Source organism: Falco cherrug, chromosome 10, assembly GCF_023634085.1.
Source record: "Falco cherrug isolate bFalChe1 chromosome 10, bFalChe1.pri, whole genome shotgun sequence".
Taxonomy (NCBI): Eukaryota; Metazoa; Chordata; class Aves; order Falconiformes; family Falconidae; genus Falco; species Falco cherrug.
In genome coordinates this window covers 17,805,889-17,826,682 of record NC_073706.1, presented here as the reverse complement: position 1 = coordinate 17,826,682, position 20,794 = coordinate 17,805,889, and the positions used below count along the sequence as shown (strand labels likewise).

The 20,794-nt window shown below is 51.2% G+C and overlaps 2 protein-coding genes across 3 annotated transcripts in view; both read right to left on the bottom strand.

Annotated features, from left to right (window-relative positions):
• The window catches only part of DNAJC17 (DnaJ heat shock protein family (Hsp40) member C17), a 105,883-nt gene extending 105,624 nt beyond the window's left edge, over positions 1–259 (bottom strand). Inside the window, exon 1 of one of the 2 annotated variants that reach the window (XM_055721602.1) lies at positions 123–259. In XM_055721602.1, the coding sequence (XP_055577577.1) occupies positions 123–200 (78 nt within the window). In that variant the 5' untranslated portion in view covers positions 201–259. The remainder of the gene's footprint in view (positions 1–122) is intronic. The other variant, XM_055721601.1, reaches the window with a different exon arrangement.
• Positions 260–5,164: 4,905 nt separating this feature from the next.
• LOC102048914 (SITS-binding protein-like) lies at positions 5,165–20,333 on the bottom strand. Its single transcript, XM_005445056.3, has 10 exons — positions 19,619–20,333; positions 16,807–16,978; positions 15,814–16,018; positions 15,540–15,690; positions 15,089–15,286; positions 14,373–14,641; positions 12,455–12,591; positions 10,737–10,858; positions 9,752–9,931; positions 5,165–6,131 (listed from the first exon to the last, which is right to left on the bottom strand). The coding sequence occupies exons 1-10, from the start codon at positions 20,075–20,077 to the stop codon at positions 5,958–5,960; spliced, it is 2,067 nt and encodes a 688-aa protein (XP_005445113.1). The 5' UTR covers positions 20,078–20,333; the 3' UTR covers positions 5,165–5,957.
• Between the last annotated feature and the right edge of the window lie 461 nt (positions 20,334–20,794).

Sequence of the window (20,794 nt, the reverse complement as noted above, 5' to 3'; positions counted from 1 at the left end):
CTGCAGCCGCTCCCGCGGGAAGGGCGGGAGAACCGGGCCCCTCTGGGCACCGGAGAAAAGCCAGCAGCCCGGGCCCGAGCCACCCCGCGGCCCCGTAAAGGTTCCCGGCCCAAGGCCCTGACCTCCTTCTCCGACGCCTTCTCGCCGACCCCCAACAGGCCATACAGGTCCAGCTGCAGCAGGTCGTTATCGACCGCCATCTCGGCACCGAGCGTCTCCCCGCTCGGTGCCGCCGGCCCGCGCTGCCCGCCGGGAAATGGAGTCTCCACCCGCCGCCGCGCTCCCTCCCCAGGCGGCACCTGGACTACGAGTACCAGCATGCACCGCGCGGAGAGCCGTGGGTGGGCGGTGGCGGGAGCGAGGCCGGCTGGGAGCTGGAGTTCTCTGCGGCAGCTGCGGGCCGAGGCGCGGGGCATTGTGGGTAACGAGGGTCCGGCCGCCGCCTGTGTAACCGGCCGCCACCCTCCGAGGGGACCGGTACGGCAGAGAAGCGTCCCGAAGGCTTGGCTGAGAATCCCTGAGAGCAGCTGGATTCTTCGACGTCGCCGGTTGATTTTGCCTCATGGCAGACAGCTCAGATAGATCCAAGGAATGAGACTTGGCAAACAGGCCAAGGCCAGGACCCACCTGGCCAGACCCACTGGTGGCACGCTCTGTGTTCCCCACAAGTCCCCACGCCCTTGGCCCGAAGCAGCAGGGCTATGGTGCACAGGGTATCCCCTGCCCCTTGGAAATAAACACTGGGTTACCGTCAGCACCTTGCACCCAAGGCACCTTTTCTTAGTTGTGTTTCTCAAAGCCCGGGTCATCCTCATTTCTCTGCTTTGGAGTTTCCCCAGCAGGATTTCTGCTTTCCTGGCTTGAAGAAAGCGCTGATGCTGCAGTTTCTCCAAGGGCTCTGCCCCGTGCAGGGCTCTGGGGAGGAAGGGCTTTGTGGAGGAATCTCCCTCGCGCTCCCCTCCACAGACACAAAGCCAGAGACCACAATGCCCCAAGCATGAGGAGGACCAAGAGGCTGGGGGCCGACCTGCCGGAATGCAGCTCTGCAGAGGAGGACCTGGGAGTGCTGGCAGAAAGCAAATTGCCCACAAGCCACCAGGGTGCCTGTGTGGCCAAGAAGTCTGATGGGATCCTGGGGTGCATGAGGATGAGCGTGGCCAAACGGGCCCGAGGGAGGTGGTCCTGCCCCTCTACTCTGCCCTGGGGAGGCTGTGGCTGCGGGGCTGTGTCCAGCTCTGGGCGCCCCAGTTCCAGAGAGACAGGGAACTGTTGGAGGGGGTCCAGCAAAGACTACAAAGATGGTGAGGGGACTGGAGCATCTCCCCGATGAGGAAAGGCTGAGAGAGCTGGGGCTGTTCAGCCTGGACAAGAGAAGACTGAGAGGGGATCTTATCGATATCCACAGACATCTTAAGGGCAAGTGTCAGGAGGATGGGGCCAGGGTCTTTTCAGTGATGCCCAGCCACCAGACAAGGGGCAACGGGCACAAACTGCAACAGAGGATGTTTCAGCTGAATCTAAGGAAGAATTTCTTTGCCTTGAGACTGACAGAGCCCTGGAAGAGGCTGCCCAGAGAAGCTGTGTGGTCTCCTTCTCTGGAGACATTCAAAACCCACCTGGATGCACATCTGTGCAACCTGTTGTAGGTGAACCTGCTTTAGCAGGGAGCTGGACTAGATGATCTGCAGAGCTCTCTTCCAAGCCTGAGTGTTCAGTCTGAGTCTGTGAGAACCTCAGCTTGCCGTGTCACCCTTCCCTGTCCTCTGCCATTGCACACTGCACTCAGCAGACCCAGGCCCCTGAGCTCCAGGGCTCAGTGCAGGCTTGTGGGGACAGAGGGGCTCTGGTGCCTTCTTAGCGGTATCCAGCAATAGGGCAAGAGTCAATGGGCACAGACTGAAACAACGGAATCTCTTGCTAACCGTAACAGACAGCTTGTGTATTTGGAGGGAGGTCAAGGCCTGGGACGCGTTGCCCACAGGGCTTCTGGAGGCTCTGTCTTTTGAGATTGTCAGAGCTTGAGTGGATGTGGCCCTGGACTGCCTGCTCTGGCTGCCCCTGCTGGAGCAATGGGCTTGCACTGCATGATCTCCAGAGGTCCCTTCCCAACTCCTCAAGTCTGTCTTTTCCCAAGAGAGGAGATGACAGGAGTGCTTTCTGCCACAGATTTTATTCCTCAGCAGGAGCAGAAGGGCCCTGGCTTGATCCCGTTTCCTGCCACTGCTGGAGTCAGGCACAACCCAGGTTGCAAGTGCTCCCCTGCCAGTGTCTGTGTGCAGCACAGCCACCAGCGCGAGGGCCTTTGTTGTGCCTGGGCTCGTTGCACTACCTTGGCAGGTGATGGTCCTGGGGTGAGTGTAGCATTTTCCTTCTTGGTAGGGTGTGCTACCAGGCCCTGTGCCCGGCACGGCTGCGCAACCTCCAGCAGGATCAGCTCCATGCCGCCCTCCGTTCTCTGGAGGAATTGTGGCCTCCCCACTGGCGGCGCTCTCTTCTCCCAGAGAAAGACGGGCTTGGTTCAGGGCTTAGATCTTGTGCCCCATCCCGATCCCTCATTCCTCGCTGCTCCCGCTGTGCTCGGCCCCTTGTGCTGCCGGACCTGCACTGGGATCGGCTTCTTGCGTGCTGGGCCCTGGAGGAATCCTGGCCTGCCTGCTGCTGCTGCTCGCCCCACACTGAGGAGGCTGGGGTGTCCTGTTCAGGCATTGGAGCTTAGTCATTGTCACGAGCCCTACTCCACTGCTGACTCCTGCTTCTGGAGGAGTTGAAGCCCCAGGTGTGCTCAGACCATTGGTGGCCATCATGGTGCTGCCTCAGGTCCCTGCCTTGGGCCCTCCCTGGAGCCCTGGTGTGGTCACTACCATGGTGTCCGCTGGAAAAGTCATGTCGCTGCTGGCCTGAGGAATGCAGCCACCTCCTTGCTTCATTGTGGTGTTGAGGTCTTGCTCTGTTGAAGGCCCTGATGTCGTGCACCTCATAGGTGCTGGGTGCCAGCTTGTAGAAGATGACTTCGGCAGGCTGCCAACAGAGTGGGCATATGGCTTTTCTCTGGGCCCAGTCCCATATACAAGGAAAACAGAAACGATCCCTGCACCCGCTCACACAGGCTTCGTTGCTGATGGTGTTCAGGCAGATAGGGCATTCCTCATCCTCGGGGGTGTCCAGCGGCACAGCCTGAGGCACCTGGCTGGTGCTGGCAGCCGGGGAAGAGGCACTCTGTTCTGCCAAGCCCCCCTCCTCTGACTCCATCTGGCACTGCAAAGGAGAGAGATACAAAGCTGATGCCCTGTCCTGAAGACACAACCGGCAGGAAGCAGCAAAGGTGACGAAGTGAGGTGCTGAAGAGGTGCCCACTCTGCCTCGGGGCTGTGCTGGTGCAGCCACAAAGGCTAGGGAGCATCCCGGGGCAGACGAGCGAGCCCAGGGGCATCTCTGTGTGCTCCTGCTGTCCAGGCGGGGTGGTGACTTACCTCTCCGACACAGACAGTAGGAACTGGGGAGGCAGGAAAGCGGCTCGTGGCCTCCCAGCAAGGACAGCACAAAGGTGGGGGTGCAGCAGGTCAGGAGCGGCACCGGGATGGGGGTCCTTTGTCCCCTTACCTGCAGACGACTGCACCCCACGCAGGAGGATAGCACTGTGGCCCTGCAGGGCTGCCCCACGGTGATACCGTGGGATTCTACAGTAACACTGTGGTGACATCACAGAGCTTTTGGGGACCACACCCAGAGGTCACAATGCCTAGTCCTGGGAGCGGACCAAAAAAAAAGCTCCATATGTCCAAATCTGGGCTTCCTTAGTGAGACTTGGACATACTGGAGACAGTACAAGTAAGGGTCACAGGGAAGCTCCATGGCCTGGAGTCTCCCTCCAGTGAGGAACTATGATCAAGGTACCTATACGCCTTGCTTGCACACAGGCACCAACCTTCAGGCGGTGTGCCTCAAGTCTCTTTCTCGCCAGGCAGGTTCTGAATACAACAGAATAGAATAGCACAGTTCCATTGGAAGGGACCTACCACAATCGGCTAGTACAACTGACTTCAGGGCTGATGAAATGTTAAAGCAAATGATGTTGCACCGAAGGCTCCCCTACGTGTTCTTCTGTCTCAAACTTCAGCTGCAGCCTCTGCCCTTCATAGGGCAGGATGGCGACTGACCTCTCTGACACGTGCAGCAGCACCTGAGGAGGCAGGAAAGCGGTTCCTGGGCTCTCCACAATGGCAGCCCCATCCAGTGCACAGCAGCGTGCTGGAAGCCGTGGGCCCCTGCAGTCCAGAGCTGGTACCTGTCCAGGCGTGATCTCCAGCTGTGGGGCTGTGACATCACACAGGTGTACCCACCCGCACGGCTGTGACCTCACTGCAGCCACCCTATAAGACAGGCAACAGCACCCCGCACCACTGTAAAGCCCCTTGACATCAATCCTTTTGAGGTTTTTTTCACACAGATCCTTTTGTGTTACGGTTAGCAAGAGATTCCTTTGTTTCAGTCTGTGCCTTTTGATGTGTCTCCAACACCCTCACTGTTATTTTGAAATTGCCTTGACCCCTGGGTTGAGCTCTTCAGAGCCCAATTTTTTCCTCTGGCTTCTTCCCCCTGGCCCCATTATGTACCTCTTTGGACAGAGGAAAGAGCTTAGGGGCCGTACCCACTCCCACCTCAGCTCTTCACCTCTCTGTTCTCTAGGCTTCCATAGCTGCAACCAATTTATTAGTATTGCTTTTCTTTCCCTTCTGTCATTTTCAGGGGAAAAATTCTGGGTGAAGCTTCTATCTCTTAAATCTCATTTTTATTAGCAGAGCCATGGCTTTGTACAACAGCAATTTCTACTGAAAACCAAGATGCTGGCCTATACAGATCATCACTGGAGGCTGCATGTGCCCGAGCCCGGCAGCGCTGCCTACAGCACAGTGTGGGAGCTGAAACTTGCTCTTTCACTTCGGTCTCAGCTATCACAGGGATATCACAGCTGCCCTCAACTTCCAGCCTTTGAAATCACCTTGTGAACGTACACGTTTTTGTCTCATTGATCTATAACTTGGGTTATCAGTGTTGCTAATAATCTCCTTAAATTCATATTTAGCACCTGGTACATCTGTTTTGCCTACAAAAATGTTTTCTGCTGGATGGAAGAAGGCTGGTCACACTGGATCCCTCTTGCACTGCAAGAAATAATTGGAAAAAGCCCATAAAATTCAAAAAATGGTGAAAAGCACTAGCTGGGACATACAGGAGTTCAGCGCTAAGTTCAGGAGTTTGTATTCCAAGGTGGGCAATGATCCTCTCTGTCCACACCATGCTCTGTTAGAGCCACTCCTTTGCTTGATCAAGATTATTTTTCTTCCACAGGAACCTGCTTCCAGTAGACCTGGAATTCACCCAGTTTTCTGATTAACCTCAAAGTAGGGCTCTTGCTACCAAAGACTCTCCTGAGGGACCATATACCCAGCGTGAGATGAGAGAAGCAGGTAGCACTTGGCACATGCAATGTCCTTGCACATGAATAGAGGTCTCGTATTTTGTTTTCCCTGTATATGTTTTTTCCTTTAAATGCAAAACGTCCCATCAGGTATAAGCTGAGGTTCATTTATCTCCTATTCTGGGAAATCCACTCTCTGGACAAGGCAGTATATTTGAGCATGGTACCGAGGACCTGGAAATGCTGGACATGCCCTCCTAAACCCCCACACAGAAACATTTCACTGGGAAAACCCTGGAAAAGATACAGGTCAACATTCTGTGTGGATGTATGTTTGCACCAAAGCTGTATTTCCACTATTTTAGAATAATGGTGAATACTAAAAGAGTCAAACAATTTCTGCTGGGGGAGGGAATAAAAAAAAGAGTTCTTAGAAAAGTGCAAATAGGCTGAAATAGTCTCAAGGAAGAGCGAGCACATTTGGCCAGCGCTGCTCTGAAAGAGGTCAACTGTCCAAAAGCTGCAGAATTCTGTGAATTTAGGAGGTCTTTACAAAAACCGGCACCTCTGCAGGGCTGACAGAGTAATTCCTGAGGACGGTGCCTCCATCAAACACGCGGGCAGTGTTGGTGTCCATCCATAGGTGCCCTTCTCCAGGCAGGTAGATATCTCTCCACGTTTGCCCTTTTTCTGTTATTGGGGCAACCAGGACCTGCAGTGAAAAAACAGAAAGAAGAAAGAAATTTAGCACATGGAGGATTAGCCAGGACACACCGCTGGCTGCACCAAGCAAAGCACGAGGCTGAAGGAACAGGCAAGCAACCACAGAGATCAGGAAGCCTGGCTCACAGCTGCAAGTGCGAGTATCCATCTGTGCAAGCAGCAGAGGCCAAAGCTGGCTTCCTGAACTGCAGGGAGAAAAGGTGATGGAGTGGCCTTCAAGTGACTGGGATCATCCCTGCCTGCAGTAACCCCTAGAGTCCAACCAGCTCATATTTTGGAAGACCTGAACAAAACAAACATACATACATACATCAGAAATGTGTGTTTCCTGCAAAACACAGCTCGTGCTTCTAGGGTGAGCAAGACCAGGTGGATGCAGGCAGAGCAGGAGCGCAGGCTGTATTTGATGACAACTGCATTCACATGATGATGAAGAAAGGGGCTAATAGGAAAAAAAATATCTAGAAAGACCATTAAAGGAAAAAACCCCACGCTAAATAGTGAAAACTATGAAATTTATGGATCAGTCCCTCTTAAACCCCATTTTCAGAGGTTCTGGTCAACAGCAAAGAGCAAGCCTTGAGGAGTTATCCCTGCACCCCTTAGTGATGCTATTTGAGCTGCACAGCAGCATCGTCCCAGGGAGACACCATGGTGTTTGACACACCTCGGGGGACACTTTTGGACCCTCCTGGACTTTATAAATATATTTGGCAACAAGACCTGGCTTCCCTGCCTCTTGCAGCATCCACTCTTGCCAGGCAGGTGGCACTGACATGCAGCTATGCTGCGCCACAGCTACAAAACTGCACCCAACAGTATTTTTTGGCCAGGTCAATGCAACTTGTCTTTTGCTATTAAATTTCAATATGTTTTGCTGGAAGGATTCAATAGCAGTCAGCTCCAATTCCTTTTCCCAGTACTGGAAATTTGCTCATGAGCAGTGCTGGAATATGGCTGTGCAGTGTTAAATGCACTTTCAAGACCCCTAATCAAGGATCAAAACCATGCCGACCACTGCAGTCCCACACCACCACATTCCAAAACTGCTTGCAGAAACCCAAAAGCATTGCTGTCCCATCTGCTCGAAGGGAGCAGATATTAGTTTCCCTTTGTAGTCAGCAAAAATCAGACATAAAAGCCTCTTATTGAGCACTCTTGTTGATTTGACGGGTATCTTGTCCCACCTGCTTCGGGTTGAATGTGTGCTGCCAAGAGATCGAGATAAATGATGTCTGGAAGTAATGAATGTAGAAATCACAGCCTGAAAATCAGATTTCAAAGTAGGGCTATCCTCCCATCCTGGAGTGACCCCCAAAAAAGCCTGGGGCACAACTCAGAAGCAGGACGGCAGCTGTTTGCACCAAGGGACGATGCTCAGAAGGTTTATTCCAGCATCCTAACACTTAGCCCTGCCTCAGACCATACCAGGACAGAACTGCCCTGTGTATTTTCTTGTAGTTTACTATTAATGATGTTCCAGATTGCACCAAAGCCAGTTTTGGAGTACATTTCTATTCTTTCAACTTCCAAAAACCAGCCTGGAAGTCAAAACATCCCTCGTCTGGGCTCTGCCGGCCCAAGCTCAGGCTCTTTTGGAAAATAATAATAATACTAATTTAAAGAAAAAAGTCAGGCAAGGTGTTTGCCAGCATCACATCATGCCTTATCAAAAATGCTTGGCCTCAACAAGTTTATGGAGCAACCATCACATTTTACCATATTTTAGATAATTCAGCCAAGCCAAAGCTTTGCATCTCCTGGGAGAGAGGGCTAAAGCTGCTCTGACTTTTTTTTCCTCCTCCCTGAGTTTGCACTATTTTACTGGGAATCTCACCTCACTAACACAGACCACATTTCTGCCCTAGCTGATTCAATTGCATCGAGGATTTTTTGGTTTGAGAGATTTTGTGGGAAGGAACCAGGTTTTAACTTGCTCACAGTTATAATGACCACCACAATTAGTGCCCAGATGTGTGCTCGGCAGCACATGGGGACAGCAGGAAAGCCTCTGCTCCCTCCAGCGTCCATGCTTGCACAATGCTGGTCTAAAATTCATTTGTGCCAAGGATTTGTATTTTAAAAACTTTCCACCTGATTATCTAAGCTCTCTGCTAAAATGCCTTTCTGCTGCTTCTTAAAAAGGTAATCACCTGCAGTGAAAGTTTCCTTTAAAAAAATAAACAAACAAACCAAAACAATATAAATTGAATCCACAGAATCTGAGGCCAGAAATTCAAGCTTTGGAATCAGGTATTGAAATATCTGTGGGAGGTCACAAGCAGAGCCTGAAACTGCAGCACAAGCTGCTCTTCTATTAAAACAAGAAACATACTCCCATTAAGCTTAGCTTTTGGGCTTAGGGGTTTTTTTTTTAGGGAGTTGATGTCCCCATGATTAGTTGTATCCCCGTGTAAAGACAGCCTAACACACTGCTGCAAAATAAATGCAATAGTATGAACTGAAGATTTTGTTTTTAATTAAAAAATACGGTAATAACTGCCAAAATATTAAGCTGCTGGGATCCTGCACCCAGGGAAAGCTGGAGGGACAAAGATAAAGTGATGCCACTGCACAAAATAAAAAGTCTTCTTACAAAAACGGGAGGATGAGGCACAATTTTCTTTTAAGACAAGTCTTTTTCAGAAAGCCCGAATTGATTTTCCAAGACCTTTTTGATTTAAAGCGGCCACGCATCACATGAAACATCTTGCCATCTGTGTACTAAATGAATGTGACCTGCAGGGGGACGAGAGGGACACATCTGCAGGGAGGGCAGCAGGAGAGACTCCCCACTACACAAGCCATGACCAAAGTGCAAAACCACTAGACTTGCAAGGAGTGTTTACAGCATGAAACGACTGCAATCCGAACAAGCCGGCGGGTGGGGAAACAGATGCCAGCCATGCTTATATCTCTACCAGGAAAACAGATAAAAACATCAATCCATCTTAAACATGCCACAGATACCCTGGCAGCATTCGCCTAACTTGCTGTAGCCTTGTGCATTTGATGGGCTCAGATCTGGTGGGATCCATTCACAACACTCATCTGAATAAATCCCCACTATAGCTGCCAGTGGGGTAAAATATAGATTCAAATGTGTAAATCCCATAAGCAATATGTGGATGGGTGAGTTCAAATGGGACATGAATGCTGGCCCAGCATCTGTGCTCTCTGATGCTCCCCATCTATGTGTGGTTATTTAGCCCAAATGTGGCTAAAGGCGCTCCCCAAGAGGACTAGGGCCCTGTGCATCATGCTGCTTCTTGGTCATTGCAGGTTGTAGCTCCAAGGAATGAGATTAACAGCCTGAAAAGAGGGGGAGAACAAGCAATGCTGACCATCAGGAGGTGTCTGGCAGCAGAGAGGACTGACAAATACCCTGATATTAAAAAATGAAAAAAACCAAAACAACCTCTTGTTGACTAATTTTGAATAAATTGCAAACACGAAGGAGCCAACAGGGTCCCATCAGCACTTGGTTTCACAGAACCTCTATAGGAGCATCGTGTTCATGGAGGATGCAGAGGCAGATGGGTGAGTGCAGGGAGCACTTTCTTTGCCCCCAGTTACCCTTTGAGGGCATTCAGCCCCCATGTTTCCTACCTCGTCTCCAATGAGAAATTCATCCTCTATGATAAAAGCAGTTGGATCTGTGGGACTGAGCCACCACGCTGGCCGGAAGATAGGGTACCCCAAACGGAGCCATTCCTCGCTGTATTTTATAAGGAGTGGCACAACAAAGTCCCGGTGCCTCTGTATGCATTGCTGGGTAAGATTCACGACCTGCAGGGTGGAGGAAGAAAAAGAAACCCATGACAAGTCCTTCATCCCATAAACAGCAAAGCAAGCAGGAAAAGAAAAAAAAAAAGGGAGGGAAACCTATATATATGTGTGTGTGTATTTTTCCCCTTGAGAAAAGAGGGTACTGAATTGCAATGTCCTGATCAAGTTATGGCAGGTAACAAGATGCAAACAAGGTTGACACAGTGGATTTATTCCCATTTAGATGTGAAAGCTGGGGACAGAGGCTGGCAGGTGACATCAGCCAGGGTGTTGGTGTCTAACCAAAGCAATGAACTTTTGCTGCTGGCAAAGAGATTTAATGGCATTTCCCCTTATGCCACTGATATTAAGAATTGTTCTCCCCTTTTATTGCCCTAAAGGTGACATCCCTGGGAAAATGCTGCCAACTGTTTAGAAAGATCTTGAATGTGAATCTGCAGGCTTCACCCTACTGCAGATATTAACTGTCTGATCAAGCTATAATTAAGCAACTCCAGCAGGAAAAGGGAAGGAGAGACACATGTGACAATTGCTGTCATTTATACAGGTGCTGTGGATACCAGCCCTGTGGCTACACGTAGCAGCCAAGTATAAAGCCACAAAACCTCACATTAATTTTGCAGCAAAAATACTGCTGAGAGCATACAGTGATCTGGTTGCTGGGGCAGAGAAGGGGATTTTGTGGGTAGCAAGAACAAGGTGGTGATTTTACCCTCAGCTTTCCCCAATAGGGATCTTAATGACTTGGGGGGGGGGGGGGGGGGGGGTCACCCTGTCTGCCTCTGTGGCAGATGGGGGCACGTACCCAGGCATCGCAGCAGAGCCAAGGTGGCGTGCTGAAGGCCATCACAGGGAGAAACGTCACGATCTGCAGCCACCGCACGTACAGCTCCGGGTCCCCTGGGGTGTCACTGGCCAGGCTCCCTCCTGCCAGGGACAAGGACCTGAGTGAGGCTGCTTGGGGGCATCTCATCGTGGGATGAGTCCCAAATGACCTGCTCTCCACACAGGCAGGACATGTTACCCCATTGCGAGAGGAGCTGAATTCTCCCCACCCGTGTTTCTCTTCTCACCAAAGAGCAAGTGTCAGTCAGACATCCATCCCCCCATCTTAGGAACAGATGTGCTGGGGATGATGTCTCAGGAGTTTCTAAATTTTAACAGAACGTTGTAAAAAGGGATTTCTCTCCTGCAAAGAAAAGCATTGGGAAAATCCTGGATTTTCCTGCCATTTTGATGTGCAGACGAAACATCGTGGGAAAATACCCCTGTAATTTGGATCCCTTCAAATTCACAGTGAAAAGTGGCAGAGAAACAGAGCATTGGTAACAATTGGAAACATGTAGAGGAAGGGGATTCCAGTTCACCTCTGAAACACCAGGGAGGGGCTTGGGAAAGAGAGGAGATGATGGAATGGGACAGGGAAAGGAGAACAAAGCCCTTGTTGCTGGAGTATCCCTGTGAGCCCTTGCTCTGAAAATCTGGTGCAGCTTTCCCTAGAAATGGCACAAAATCCCCAGCGCTAAGGGCTCAGCCAAACCATCCACAAAGCCCCATTTCCTCCAGAGGCTTTTCCCACCCCAAGCAGCCCCTCCGCACTGTGGCAGCCCCCAAGCTGCGGTGACACAGCCCCACGGACCATGCGTCCTGCGCCCTGGCAGCAAGTGCCACGTGCCACAGCTCCCTTCGTGCCGGGGGATCTCATCCCTTGTCCCGCTCAGCTGAGATAACCCAATGCCTTCAGCATCTCTTCAGGGAGGGAACCGGCATGCTGCGATTGCCTCAGCCTTGTTTTCTAAGGAAAATCGGCTGAAAATAGAGGCCAGATTGAAAAATTGCTCAACAGCCTCCTTTTGCAGGACTGTCTGCAGCTCCCCTCTCTAGGTCCAACACTTCACATGCAGCCTCTACATGTTTGGAGCATGTTTTAAACACAAATAACCCAGTCACCTCTAAGAAGAGAGGAAAAACAAGCTGCTTGGCCATGATTAAAGGATCGTTTATTGACTTTTATAATGTTTTTATTTAAGGATTTCTCAGGCCATTGTGCTTTGGAGCAGAAATGCAAACTTGGAGCAGCGCTGCTGGTGTTTTAGGAACATCTATTTCCCAGCCAGGAGCCTGGGCATGTGGTTTCCCGGCTCTGGGCTCCCTCCTTGCTTTTTCTGGGTGGTTTTTAGCTCAAGTGAAGCTGAGCGAGGCGGCGGGCTGCCCTCCGCCTGCGGTTAAGGAGCTCTGCGAAGGGCATCCCCAGAGACCTGGCTGCTTCTGGGGCTGCCCGTTAAAATTTACAACATGTTTTTTTGTTTTCAATTCCTCACTCGATTCCCTAGTAACATTCAACCCATTCAAGTCAGCACGGCAGAAAATTGGGTACTGGGAGCAAAGTGCTTCAAGCTTTCATGTAGCACATCTAAGCCAGATGGTGCAAACATACCTCTCATGCTCCTCTTGCCTGAACAACTGCTGCAAAAATCTCTGCAGAAAAGCCAGAAATAGGGGAGAAAGCAGAAAAATTACTACCTACTGCATCAGGGATGAAGAAGTTGTAGCCCAAGAGGCTGTAGTGCAGCACAGAAGGAATAACCCCCTTCAGCCCTGCATGGCTCCAGTCCGAGCGCAGCAGGCTCATCTGGACGAAGAGTGGTAGGTGACTGGATCTGAGGGAAACAAGCACAAACACAGTGGTTTTACACGGCTCACAGGAACCAACATTCTCCGATGCCTGGCTGGCTTGGCGGTCGCCGCGGTCAGATATGTGTTTCTCCAACTACTTCACATCTCTGTTGGAGGGAAATCAGTGCTCCCCCATACCATTCCCACCCACTAAAAAGTTTGGCAACCCCAACCCTCATCCTCCTCCCCAAATCCCCCATGCAAAGATTTCCTTCCACTGGCTTGATCTCATGAGGACCTCAGTCTAGTGGCCCACAGTTTGATGGCCCATCTTGACAGCAGCACAGCCACAATCTGGGCTGTAGCCGTCGTCTTGTTACTTCTCATATGGCAACATGGACCCTGATGGGAAAATGCTCACAAAAACCATACCTGTGACACTGGCTGGGGTGTCCCAAGAGCATCCTCAGCCCCTGGTCCATGCTGTTCCCCAAACCCAAAGCACCAATCTCCTTGTGATGGGGATAGCCCAAGGGACATGTCCTGCAGGAAGGATTTCTCCTCCTGGCTTTCATTTTTGCTCATCTGCTTCACACTGAGCAACTGTCATTCCTGACTTCACTTTTGTCTGTCTGCCAGAGTAAAACATTATTTTTCCCCATGTTTTTTTGTTTTTGTTCTGTATTTTCTGGATGTTTGTTGTTTGGGTTTTTTAATTTCCCTCCCCCCGCCCCGTAGCATTTCTATGCCTTGGGTTTACTTAGGGGACAGGGGTTCATATCGTCAAGTGGCCCAGTGCAGGAGACAGTGTTACTGCTAACTAAAGAGTCAAATCTGGACCATCATAGGGAACTTTGGCTTGAAAAATGCTCTGGAGCTCATCTAACCAAGAGGGGGTTTTGGGGCTGAGTCTGCTTGCTTGCTCCTAGAGTTTGGTTTCTTCCTCAGCCTCCCACCCATCTGCTGACTCCCCAAAGGTCTCCCAGGGACAGTTCTTCATCTTAGGAGGTGGTAATGCTGATGCGATGGTTTATAAAACACTTCTGGTATGGAAACTGCCCACAGGAAAGGTATGATCCTGGGCAAACTGAAAGAAATGGTCAGAAGAGGCACTATTTCCACCACTCTGGTTTTGCAGATGGCTGAGTAAGAGCCTGTCACCACCTTGGCATGTGAAACTGCTTTTTCTTTGAAAATGAACTATTTTGAAGTTGCCTTCTCATGCAATTTACCATCAGTGTCTCATCCACAACATGAAATAAGCCATTTTGCAAACAGCCTGCATATCCCTTTACATCTGCCAAACATAAACATAATGGGTAAAAAGAAAAGTAGTACTTTTCAGTGCCTTTTTCTTGAGGCATGTTATAACTGCTAATTAATAAACTAACCCTGTTGTGGGCTATGCAAACATGAAAAGTCAGAAAACTACAGTCATTTGACATGACAAGCAGTTACCAGCACAGGAATTTGGCCAAGACTCCAGTGTTCACCCTCTCCCTCGTGCAGAAGAGACAGTGACCTGAAGCTTGAATGGCCATAGATGACAAGATACATTTTCATTGCATCTGGCATTAATGCATATAAGCACTTTTATGCTCAGAGACATAAAAAAAATAATTAAAATGCTCTGAAAGAGAGAGGATGAGGATATATGAAAACAAACCCTCCCTACACATTGCATAGACCACCTCCCCGCTGCTTCCCTGGGTGCCAAGTGGTGTCTTGGCATCCCAAGGGCATATTTAAAGCATCACCTCAACCATCCCCCAAGCATCTCACACAGCCATCTGCTCCAGCAAAGAATCTTCTCCTCGGTACCCACCCGGCACCAGCACTGATGACAGTGGTGTTTCCCAGTGTTGCCAGTGCCGCTGCCAGTGCCTCGGTGTATCGGTCACCCACCAGCTCGGTGGGAGGTGGGACAGCTTGCTCTAGGAAAGCGTTGCCCTCAGCGCCCTCAAAGACCATGTACGTGGCCCCCAGTGCCTGCTGCAGGCGCTGGGCACGTGCCAGGTACCAGCTCAGTGCCACCTCACTGGTGACATTCAGACGGGCACAAAGTCGACCCTTCCATGTAGTCAGCAGTGGGACCTGCAGCAGAGGATGAAAATTTCTGTTAGACCCATAAAATATCTCACCAACCCCAGGGTGCAAGGCTGGAGGATGCCGGCTGTGCCTTTATCCTGCCCTACCACAGCTGGCACCATCATGGTGCAACTCCTAAAGGTGTAAACCCTCTCTCAACCTCTCCAAAAAATCACTGACATGATGGCAAAGTAGTATATCATTAGAATGACTGCAAAAAAGGGAAGGGTGGATTTTCTGCACACTAGCAACTTTTAGAAATATCTTTCGGAAGTGGAAATTTGAAAGCTGCTGCATTTATGAACCAGGAGAAAAGCTGCTCCCCCAGGCATCACTTTGCACCCGTAAGGTTTCCCCCTGACTCAAGTTGTCCCCCTCTGCAGGTATTTATTCAGCTTTAATTTTGATTTTAGGTTGAGCAGCAAGTGTAGTGGTTGGAGGAGGGTCTCGTACCGAGCAGCCCCCAGATTGGGGCTGCAGGCTCAGCCAGTAGCTTGCCACCTCGCCGTCCCGCAGGGAGCGCAGGAAGAGTGGGGAGGCGATGCTGGTGTATGGGGACAGCGTGATGGAGAGCTGCAGCGGCTTTATCACAGAAGGGTCCCAGGCATGAGTCGAGTTGTGCCTTTTCCTCCGCTCTGAGGGCATGTGGTCCTGTGGGGAGGGAAAGGCAGAAAAATGTGTTTTGTAGGAGTGGCAAAGCCACCGAGCACCAGCTGCTTAGTGCCACTGCCTGTGTAGGGTGAAACTCCAAACTGAGCATCCCTTCTCAGGGAGGGGAGGCTCACAGCCCCCACACACAGGTGTTTGCATTTGGCGTGTAGGGATTTAGCCGTGCTGAAAAGCAGAGCTGATGGCAGCTCTCCATTCGCCTTTCAAACCCAAAGTCCAGCAGGACGGGACGTACTGCAGCAGCAAGGACAGTGGTGCCACGCTCCCGTAGGGCCAGGACCCCCTCCTGAAGATGATGCCGCTTCAGCCTCTTGGCCAGTGACCTCAAACCTCGTTTGATTTTGGCAGCTGAACTCTCTGGGCCATAATACCACCAGATTGGAGACCTGCAGAGTGGAAAGAGACAGGGGTGGGGGGGTTGCACCTAGTGCCAGCATGAGATGCTCGGGGCAGCGAGCAGGACAAGGGCTTGGAAAGGTCCCGCAGCTGGGAGGGCCAGAGCATCCTACCCCAGCAGGGCGGTATCCGGCAGTGCCCGCGCCTGCCCGGCAAGCTGGCTGCCCACGTGCCGGTGCGCAGCCGCCACGTCCGGGCTGACGCAGAGGAGGTAGCGCAGGGGCACCGCGGTGCCTGCTGGCGTTCCCAGGCAGAAGTGGCTGTTGCTTTCCAGTGAGAGGAAAAGGGGCACATCGGGTGCCACTGTCACCGTCACTCCTTTGGGGAGAGAAGAGGAAAACTGTGTCTCAGCAAGCACCTGGCTCCTCTCAGTCCTTGCACTGGCGGCCACAGGGACAGGGATTCGTGGGGCAGAGATACTGGTATCAGGACCTCCTGGACTGATCCCAGCCACAGATCCAGCCATACAAGCAAGTCCCCGCTCTCTGATTCTGCTATTCCCTTTTAACCTCCAAAATGCCTTTCAAGGGCTGGATTTGCTCCATTTCTTGCCTTTTTGGTCTGCATTCAGCTCAGGCAGTGGCACCAATCTCAATGCAGGGCAGTTGCAGATCAGTTGATTAATTTAGGAGAATATCTGAAGTTTGGTGTTCTGCAAAATAATCCAAATATCCACCCCAAAATGACAACAGCAACTGAGCTCGTGCCCACATCCAGCATCCCACAGCAGCGTTGGGGACCCATGAGCTCAGGGTGAAGCCACTCGAGTGGAGCTGCAGGTTGCAGCAATGAACAGAGATCTCTGCTTAAAACAATAATAAAAAAAAAAAAGACACACCAAGAGCATGTGACTTCCCTGAGGTGACTTGGGCAAACCCCACCCTCTCAGGTACTGAGGTTTAATGTCATGGCCTTTTCCACAGTGCTGAGGCACTGTGGGATCTGTTCCCTGTGTCTGGCTGCCAGCTGTCACTACTTTTGCAGGATATTTTAATCCTGAAGACGTCTGCCTCACTCTTAAACTTGTTGCTTTATAGATGAGGAGAGGGATGGAGAAACACAGGGATTAAACCAACAGGGCATTGGACAGGGAAGGGTGTAATTACCTGTTGAGCCTAAGAAGTATCTCTCCAGAACAGGCCCGTAGCCAGCGGGGTTTTTGCCAAAGTCGCCGCTAACGAAGGGCTGTGCGTGGCTCTCTGCGCCATTGAGCGGCCAGCGCTGGGCACGGACACTCGCCCCTCCGTACCAGGAGACATTGACCATGGAGAAGCAATTCTGCAGCAAAGAGAGCATCGTCCATGGCGAGAAATGCCTCGGAGTGAGGGTGAATGTGCAAATAGTTGCATTTGGAGAAGCAAACCCCTTGCATATTATTCCAGCGTTGTCAGGGCAGTCATGGGACAGTCTTTTCCCAGGAAGAAAAATCCCAACCCCATGAGATTTAGGTGTTTTATGCAAAAAGCAATGGGTGCTCACTCTTGACATTCTACGACTAACCTGGGAGAAGATACTTGGGTTTAAATTTTGCCTCCACAAGAACAAGAGCTGGGCTTCCAGGTACAGAAAAAAAAAACCAACCCCCAAAAAACGCCCACACACAAAAAAATGCTGACATACCACCTATCTGCTTGATTTCTCAGCCTGCAGTTTATTAAAGTTATCAAATGGTGTAAGAGTAGGAAGACAAAGAAAAAAATTGCAGTGAGAGTCAAAAGTGCAAGTTATGCGCTTTGTTTACCTTGAAGAACAAAAAAAAAAGTCTTAACTTGCCAATTAAAGCCAAAGACAACAATTTTTCTTCCTTTTCCCCTTATGCATCTGCCTTCAACATGCAGCCATGTGGAGGAATATAAAAATTCCACCACAGGAATAAAAACTATAGCTTAAAATTACAGTTTCCTTTCAAACAAAAAAGAAAAAAAACACACCATAAGACATCTTCCCCAAAGCCTGCCAGTTTTAGATAGATGAACTTAAATAAAGTAAAATTGCTCTGAAACAGCCTGGTGACCCAGAGGTAACACCCAGCACAACACCTTGCGCCTTGGGGAGCCCACCTGGTTACATTTCTGCATCCAACCACAGTCATCAAAAATTAACGGGTTTTTGAGCTGCTGGTGGAAAGATGCTGAAAACTGTTTAAACGAAGAGGCTTCACTGCAGGACGGGGGTGCAGGAGCAACAGTGGAGGTGGAAAATTCAAGGCAGTGGTTTTAAAATGCGGTAACAGCGTTTTCACAAACCCAGCTTAGGAAAAATCAGTTTGAGTTTTTTAAAACAAAAAAGAAATAAACCTCTCCTAGCTGTTTTCTGCAGCATTTCTGGGGTGAGTCTACAACCCTAATGTGCAGCTATCCCCAGCGTGCACAGCAGGGAGATTTTAACCCTGTCGTGAGTGCTCATCTCAGCAGCAGCGTGGTGTCCCTGGGGTAACCTGTGAGTTTTCCGCTCTCTCCCAAGGCAAATCCTCCCTTCTTCCCTGAGGGCTGATAATAAAAAGTACTTCCCGCAGCAAGACTGAACAGTTTGAGCACTTGGGGCACTTCTCATAGGGCTGACGGGGCAGTGGAGCAACAAGGCATCTCCAGAAACCACCGGTCCCAGAAGACATCCTCATCCTTGACCCACCTCCTTTCAGAAACCATCAATTTTCACTTCAAAGCCTCTAAAACTTTCCCCTTTCTGCCAAGGCAGGGGATCAGCAGGACTTAGCATCCCGCATGACTTCACATGCCGGGACGGGCTTCCCCGAAAACCCGGGGATCTGGGGCTGCACAGGGAGGCTGGGATGGGCAGCGAGAGACCAGCGACCCCCACGCAGCACAACACACTTCTCTTCACCCCATCCCCAATCCCAAGGCTTGGGCAGCGCTCCTGGAACCCTGAGCTTGCTTCTGCCGCGGGGGCAGAGAGAGGTTAAGTCTCACTAAGGGGTGGGAAGAGATGTAAATTATTAAAGTGGAAACCCTGGAGGCTCGGAATAGCTGTACCAGGTGTCAGCTGAACTAGTTACACCAGCTGGGAAAGAGCAGGGGGGAAAGAGCCTCTTCTTAACTCTTAAATTTCACTGGATCATATTTTCCAACAGTGCAGTTTGGGGGTTGTTTTGGTTTTGAGTTTTGGGTTGTTTTTTTCTAAGGAGAAAAAAAATCCCCTATTCTGTCCTGCTCATTCTCTCAGGCACCCCAATTAGGTGTCAACAAGGGAAAGGCAGCCCCGCACGCAACAGTTGTGTTCAAACAACACCTTCCACCAGCCCCAAATGATGTTGACAGGCAATTTATGGCTAAAGGGGAAAAATTCCCCATCCCCACAGGACCCTATCTCACTGCCTCGCCTGTCCTGAGGGCTCCCCACAACAGGACACCACAGCCTAACGGGGATTTTCCTTCCCCTGCCTAAGGCTCATTTTCAGAGTCTGTTTTTATTTAACAGAGAGAGAAAACTGGGAAGGATTTAAAAAAAAACCCAAACCAACAAAACAACAAATTTTCGCAGCAACGGATATGGATTAATCCCATCCCAAGAGAGCTGGCACATTGTGTCTGTGGTTGGAAGGGACCTTTCCGAGTTCCTCGTGTTTCTCGCCAACATTGTGATCTTAAGTGGTTATTTATCCAGTCTCAATATAAACATGGTTCTCCCACCCCGGGGTTACCAATGCAGCACTGGGACAAGGCGGTCGTGGCCCCTTGGTGTTTTGGGGGCTCAGCATCAGGGCACAAGGCTTCCAAAAGGCTTTTCCCATCCGGGCCCCCTCCAGCTAGCGGAGGCTTTGGGAGATGGAGTGTCCCCAGCCACAGTGTGACCCCATAACCGCGCTGGGAAGTTGTGTGGTCAGGCCAGACCTCCCCACTTTGGCCCATTTCACCCCAAATGCCACGGTTCGGAGAAGGGCACAGGGGTCCCCGTTACCTTCAGCGTCACGTCAGGGCGCAGCGGGGTCCAGCGGACACCATAGCACTCGGTGCCAGGGGCTGGCGGGGGCTCAAGGGAGAGCCGCAGCTCAGCATCCTCCTCCCAGGCATAGCAGAATTGCCCACCATCGTGCCAGCAGTGGTCTCGCGGCGGAGGCGGCTCAGCAGCCGGCACGCCACCCACTGTGATCACTGCCACTGTCCGCCCCGCTGGCAGCGCCCGCAGGAGCAGGGCACCCCTCCGGCGCTCCCACAGCATCCCTGCAGCGCGGCCCCGCAGCACCCACTCCTCTGGTGACTGCTCCAGCGCTTGCCAGGAGATGATGCCGATGGTCATAGCAAAGAAGATGGCCACACCGAGGCAGCCAACGGCACCTTTCCAGGGCTCCGTCATCTCTCTGAAGCTGAAGATCCAAGTGGACTCAGGGATTTGGCCAGTGCGGCGGGCAAGAGGCATGGTGCAGTCACAGGGGGATGCTCTGACTCCTCTTTCTCTCCTCTCCTGCAGCAGCACAAGAAAGAAAACCCTCCTCTTGGATTGCTCCAAAAGCACATAAAAAAAAAGTTTTAAAAAAATTAAGCCACAACTCTTTTCGCTTTGCAGTGATTCAAAGGTAAGAGAAATCTCTTTTGCAGCCTCCCTCTGCTTGCTGCTGCACGGCAAATCCCGCTGCCAGGCTCGGCGCTGGCTGCAACAGCAGCTCAACCGCAAAGCCCCGTGCCGGGTGTCAGCTCAACCCCTTGGCACAGCTGGTGTTATCCGCTCCGCAAACACCATCCCGGGCCACAGAGAAGCACACACATGGCTGAAAGCCATGGGAAGGGAAACGAGGCAGCGCTCGAGCCTCCACAGATCTTTGGGTTTTTGCTTTGTGAAGCAGCGTAGCTTTGCTTCTTGGTTTGCAAAGCAGCGGTAAATCACTGGGGGGGAGGGGGGGGGGGGGGGGGCGGGGGGGGGGGGGGGCTGAGAAAAAAAATAATTGCACAGTCGGTTACAGAAAGAAGGGGGAAATGCAACACCAGTTTTCCATCCCCCTTCCCTCTTACCTGTAACAGCGTCGGATTAATGCACAGAGCAGGGAGAAAAATGACCCTCAGGCACAGCCCAGCAGTGCTGGCTGAGCCCTCACTGGAGGGAACGGGCACCTGGTGCTCCAGCCCAGGCAAGGGGCCA